The following is a 6,451-nucleotide window of genomic DNA, read 5'->3' as shown; positions in this document are numbered from 1 at the left end:
GTGAGCTAGGATGACGCCACGGCACTCACTCTAGCCAGGGCAACAATGTGAGACTCTGTCTCAAAAAAAAAAAAAAAAAAACCCAAAACTACAATGAGCTACCACTACACACCTATCAGAACAGCCCAAATCCGAAACACTGACAAACTGACAACACCAAATGCTGGCGAGGATGTGGAACAACAGGAAGATTCATTTGTTGCTGGTATGAATGCAAAATGCTACAGCCACTGTGGAAGACAGTTTGGCAGTTTCTTATGAAATGAAATATGCTCTTACCATATGATCCAGCAATTGCATTCCCTAGCATGTACCCAAAGAAGTTAAAACTTACGTCCACGTACTGTTTATAGCAGCTTTATTCATAATTGCCCCACCTTGGGGAAAGATGTCCTTCAGTAGGTGAGTGAATAAATAAACACGGACATGTAGACAGTGGAATATTATTCAGAGCTAAAAAGAAATGAGCTATCGAGTCATGAAAAGACACGGAGAAAACTTAAGTACATATTACTAAGTGAAAGAAGCCAATCTGAAAAGGCTACATATTGTATGATTCCAACTATATGATATTCTAGAAAAGGCAAAACTCTGGAGTTAGTAAAAGATCAGTGGTTGCCAGAGGTTGAGGGAAAGGGGGAGATGAAGAGACAGAGCACAGAGGACTTTTAGGGCATCGGAACTGCTCTGAATGATACTCTAACGGTAGATACATGTCGTTAGATATTTGTCTAAACCCATGGAATGGACAACACCAAGAGTGAACGCTCAAGTAGGCTGTGGGCTTCGGGGGACGATGTGTAGGTCCATGATAGTAACGAATGTACAACTCTGCTGCTAGATGTTGACAGCGGCGGAGGCTGGAGGCTCAATTTTGCTGTGAGCCTAAAACTGCTTTAAAAAATAAAATCTATTAAAAAAAAGCAAACCAAAAAAACTCTGAATATTTCAGAAATATACACCAAGGGATTAAGAACTCTGCCCTTTGGTGTTAATATTGGTACAAGGGTGTAAGTGGTCCCACGTGGACAGGCAGTAAGACACCATGGAGAGTAGGCAGCCTCCCGCTCACCCACTCTGCGGAAAGAGCCCCTCCTTGTCTGGGAGAGGACAGTGGAGACCGTAACAATGAAAGCACATTATGTTAGACAGGACGTGGGTCTGGACATGGAGACACTCCAGTCCCCTCTAGTAACACAGAGAACAATGACAGAGCCCCGAGCGTGCAGCAAGCAGGGCTGGGGTGTGTGTGGAGGTTTCAGCGCCACCGACGGAAGAAAGGCAGAGGACAGGTTTCAGGGGCAAAACTGATCTCCAGAGATAAGAAGACATTTAAGGGCAGATGACAGGGACTTCCAAGTCAAAAGGGAAGAAAAATGTTACCACTCCACAAGACCGTCTGGAGAAACTTACGACCTTTTCTTGTTTTGAGTCCCAGACTCCTTTTTCATGAAGTAAATTGATCCTCTTAGATAGGGAACAGATACGAATCACTAAACTTTGCCTACAATTTCATGAGGCCTGTGGAATCCTAAGACCCATCCATAATCCCCTGGCCTGGGGAATGAATGAGATGAAAATAATCATTAATAAATAATAATAATAATAATAGTAGCAGAAACCATTCAAGCGTCAAGTACTCTAAAGTTTACAAAAATAACTTTACTTATATTATTGAATTTAATCTTTCTCATAAGTAAACTGTCAATTCCCATTCTACAGGTGAGAAAACTAAGGCTCAAAAGAGCCAGGGGAGGGAGTGACTTGCAAATGGGCAGAAGGTTTCTTTTTGGGGCCACACCATGTGTTCTAAAATTAGACTGCGGCGATGGTTGCACAACTTTGTAAATTTACTGAAAATTTACTTACTTGTACACTTAAAGTAAATAAATGTTATGGTATGTAAAGGATACGTCAACAAAGCTGTTAAAAATAAACAGCCGTGAAAAAGGGCCAAGGCTCGGGTGAGCTCGCGCGGCTTGCAAGCGGCAGAGCAGAACTCAGACTTTCTCTCTCCAAGGTGTGCAGCAGAGTCAGCTTGTAAAGGGGACTCCTGAGACAGAAATTGTCGCAAGCACACTTGATGTTAAACCGTGTCCCCTGTTGCTTGAGTGAGGTGCGCTTTCGTGCAAGTGTAAGAGCACCAAAGACATCGCCACCCCATATGACCCCGAGTCAGGACCACTGCCAGCCCCTCTTACCACGATGCCCGCGTTCTTCATGGCCAGGGGCAGCCCCAGAAGCCCGGTGCCGATGTTGCCTTTCACTACGTGGATCAGGGTTTGCAGCCACCTGAGGCGGGGGAGAAGGGAGGCATGAGCTAGGTCACTGCTGACCTAGGCCCCAGAGCCAACCGCTTGGGGAAGAGCTGGCAGGAAGCGTGCCTGCAAGTGCCTGGAGTAGGATGCTGTGTACGTGTGCGGGGACCGATGGGTGGATGAACGGATGGATGGATGGATGGACGGATGGATGGATGGATGGGGTAAATGACCAAGGAAAAACAAAACCCAACGTGCCCTGAGTCTATATTTACAAAAAAGGCATCTAGAAGGAGGGAGTGGATGGCTTCACTCTGCTCTGTAGAACACAGGCCATACTTGGACTATTGGGCTTGGTTATTTTTTAAAAGAAATAGTTCATCAAAAAAAGTAGTATATGTATGGTAAAAATATAAATATTACAACAGTTTATAGAATGAAAAGTAAATCTTCCCATCTATGATTCCTGGACTCCAAATGCCCCTTTCTAGAAGCAACCACTGTTAAGAGTTTCTCATGTATCCTTCCAGACGTTCTCTGTCTCTCAATACATACTGATATCGATGTGCATGTACGTATATATGTGTATATAAGTATATACACACTTTTACAGTGTTAAACTTACTTCTACATTAATTTTTTTAAAGAGGGAGATTGTGCATATCAGTGCATAATAGATGTGGCCCATTCTTCAATCTGTTTAACAACTGCATAGTGTTTTGTTGGCTGTATCATGGCTTATTTACCCAGCTCTCTCTATTGGTGAGTAGTGTGGTTTTTTCTCAATCTTTTGCCACTCCAAATCAGCTGAAATGAATAATTGGACACATCTGATTTCATACGTATATGAGAGCTTCTCTGTTGGGTACACTCTCAGAAGTGGAAGTAGTGGATCAAGGGTGTGTGATTTAAAATTTTGGTGGACGTTGGCAAATGACTCCCCAAGGAGCTGTACCCATTTGCTTCCCACCAGCAGAGGATGAGAGGGACTATTTGCACCTGTCCTGGCAACCATGACGTATCACACTTTTTGTCCTGGGCCGACCTGTGAAGAGTTGCAGCACTTTGTGGGGTTTGCTTGCATTCCGGGGCTTGGTTCCTAATTCCTCACTTTATTAGGATCTTGTCAGACCGAAACCTGTCCAGCGGTGAGAGCTAAGTGGCCAAGGCCCGGGAAACTGTGTCTCAGGAGTAGAGCTTGAAAGGACTTAGTGGAAACTAGGATGGCCATACTCACACCCTGCCCCTCTCGGAAGGACTGTCATGGGGATGAGGGAGGAGACAGTGCCATGCGTCCAAGCGTGGAGAAAAAGGCCAGCTGGCAGATGGCACAGTGCGGCAACTTTCATGCTACTCTAAGAAGCACTCAGATCTCTCCAGCATCGGGTGAGCTCCCCGCCACCAGGGGTGTTCAAACAGCGACAGAGGTAGGCAGGACAGGGTTGACGACAGTCAGGATCTGTTCCCACAGCCTTTTGGTGCGCCTTCCTCAACTCCTCCCTCAACGGTGGGAAAGCAAACAGTTACTAGATTCTTTGAAGCTACAGCTCTGGATAGAAAATACGAAGGTCAAAATGGGGTGGAAGCCATCTCCCTGCTGCGTTGGCTGTTTCCTGCTGCCAGGAGAGGTTTCGTAGAGTGACCCAGGCTCCAGCTTCCGGGGTGTCCAGAGGCAGCTGCTGCAGCAGCAGTGGCACATGCCGATCCCCGGGATCCCTGGGACACCGCCGCAGGCAGCCTTACGTTGCTGACTTCGGTCCTCTGGGGCCTCCTGCTTCCGCCTTCTGGACTGTGCAGGAGGTGGAGTCCCCCCTGGCGGGCCACTTCGGAGATGTGTTTCTGGGAAGTCCAGCCTAGAGCCCCCCTCCAAGCTTTTTGATGGCTATGTAAGCCCCTACTTCCCATGGTTAAATATATTTCCAGCATTTTTTTGCTTAAAATACTATGTTTCTTACTCTAAACCCTGACTAATAGGAGGTGAGGGTGTACAGGACAAGATGACCTCCGAGGGGTCGTCCTGCTTGCAGTTTCTGACCTCACAATATTGTCCCACAGCAGGAAAAGCAGTCTTCAAAAACCATGTGTTTTCACTGAGGGAGCTGAGGTAATCCTGGCAGGAGTGAGGGGGGCCCAGCTCCCGGCTCGCTCCTGGCTGGCTTTCAAACCCTGCCTGGCCGAGCAGAAGTGAGTGTGATGTGTCGCAGTGGCTCTTTCAGATCCATTGTTCTTTCTTCGAGAAAGAACACCTGGTTCTTTGTAAACACAATAAAAGTACCCGGTTTTTGCAGACTGCTTTTTCTGCTGTGGGACTATAACAATGGATGTTATTCTCACCATTTTACCTATGCTTTTTAAAAGTTCTGGCTCAGAGATGGCGAGAGCTTGCCCAAGGTCACAGTTAATATAGGAGTAGCAAAGCTGGGATCGGAATCCGAGTGGGTTTTTCTGTGGTCTAAGCCACATGTTTTCCTGTAACTCCAGAGGCAGCCTTCTCTCTCCTCCTTTAAAATGCCTGACTTTTTCCTACTGCAGCCAACGACTGAACACTTACTAGAAACAAACCTCAAGCAGGCTGGCCTCTAAAACCTTCAAGGACAGTTGACAGTTTGTCTTTTAAAAGACCTTTGGCAATGACATAGCCTTCTTTAGAAACCCTTTCTAAGATTCAACGGTACATAGTCTCAAAAAAATTTTCCCTTATGTGTAATTTAAGAAGATGATAAAGAGGGTCCCTCTTTTGTTCATTCATTCATTTTGCAACACTTTACTGAGCCCCGTGTGCTCAGGCCCTGTGTTAGGCTTGGGAGGGTACACAGGTAAATAAGGCCTGGTCATCACCCTCAGGTTGCTCACCTTGTGGGCGGCTAGTGTGACCCATGCTAGAATTAACTAGTCTTTTAGTAAACTGCTACCATGTGGCAGGCACTGTCTGAGATGGATACTATCATCATTGTCATTCTGCTGGCGGAGGCTTGATCTGTCTTCTTCAGCAGAGTCGGACAATGCTTAATGGGTGTCCTCACCAGCAGCATCACTTCTCCAAGGACCAGCTCAGTCTTTGTGACCTCTAAAACAAAGCCTTTCCCACTTTCAGCATCTGGAAATAACGCCTTCCTTTTCTGAACCCTTGTAGAACACTGACTTTACTCTCTCTGGAATTGCAGTTGCGTGTGTACAACATATCTTCCTCCCTAGGCTGTCAGATCCTTAGCTGCAGGGCCCCGAGTGGTATATTGTATTCATTGCTGCAGCTCCGTAGTTCCCAGGTGCTCAGTGATGTTGAAGGAATGGGCCTCTAAAGAGATACGCTTAGGATTCAAAGCATCACCTTCAAGGAGCATTACCTTTGCCACTAATACAACTTCTCTACACCTCTTTTTGCCCATCTGTCAAGAACAGAGAAGAGCCCATATTTAGCTCTTTGGGTTATTAGAAAGAAGGAAAAGAAATCCCCACAGAAGTCCCCAAGTACAAGATCTCAGGCCCAGAAGCTCCTGTAGGTGGGGAAAGGACACTTACGAGATTCCATCGGTCCCCTCCTGGCAGCAGGAGCCTGGGGTGGAGGAGTTGCTGCACCCTCTCCGGGGACTGGTAGGGTATTCTTTGAGCTGCACCGTCCAGAGACTGTCTGCTGGCGGAGGCGCTCCCAGGCCCAGGCAGGTAGACACCTCGCTCTTCAGCTCCAAGCACTGGGTGTGCGAGGGGTTGTGAGCAGCCATGGCTCTGGCAGAGGCTTTGAGCAAGAGCAGCCTTGCCCTGCAGGAGCTGCTCAACTACAGCTCTCAGCTTTTGAGCCTTAGTGAGTTCAGCAGCTTTAATACGGCTTCACCCCCCTTACCCAGAGTGGCACAGACTCTGCTCCTTGGGAAGAATAATGGCTAGAGCATGAATGAATGGGTAAACCGGCTTCTCCTCCTCCTCCCACACGCAGGCTACTCACAGTGGCTCTAACAGTCCGTTCTTTCCCTTCTTCCTTCCTGCCAAAGTACTGATGGAGAGCTCACGTGCCAAGCACCTTGCTGGGTGCTGGGAACCCAGCGCTTCCAGGCAGTGCAGTCCCTGGCTGTGATGACTTAGTTGGAAATCATGAATATTAATCATAGTTTCCCATAAATAAATTTTAAAAATTTCAACTGAGATAAGCAGGAGGTCAGCAAAGCTTTTCCCGAGGGAAGGGAAAAATGCCTTGCATC

The 6,451-nt window shown here is 47.0% G+C and overlaps 1 protein-coding gene across 1 annotated transcript in view; it reads right to left on the bottom strand.

Annotated features, from left to right (window-relative positions):
• Positions 1–5,977, bottom strand: part of LOC105821515 (proton-coupled amino acid transporter 1-like) — a 30,671-nt gene extending 24,694 nt beyond the window's left edge. The window contains exons 1-2 of the mRNA XM_012658221.1: positions 5,778–5,977; positions 2,202–2,292 (exon numbers count right to left, since the gene is read on the bottom strand). Of these exons, the coding sequence (XP_012513675.1) occupies positions 2,202–2,292; positions 5,778–5,977 (291 nt within the window). The remainder of the gene's footprint in view (positions 1–2,201; positions 2,293–5,777) is intronic.
• Between the last annotated feature and the right edge of the window lie 474 nt (positions 5,978–6,451).

The sequence above is a fragment of the Propithecus coquereli genome, unplaced genomic scaffold, assembly GCF_000956105.1.
Source record: "Propithecus coquereli isolate 6110/MARCELLA unplaced genomic scaffold, Pcoq_1.0 Scaffold58, whole genome shotgun sequence".
Classification (NCBI taxonomy): Eukaryota; Metazoa; Chordata; class Mammalia; order Primates; family Indriidae; genus Propithecus; species Propithecus coquereli.
This window is presented reverse-complemented; position numbering and strand designations above follow the sequence as displayed.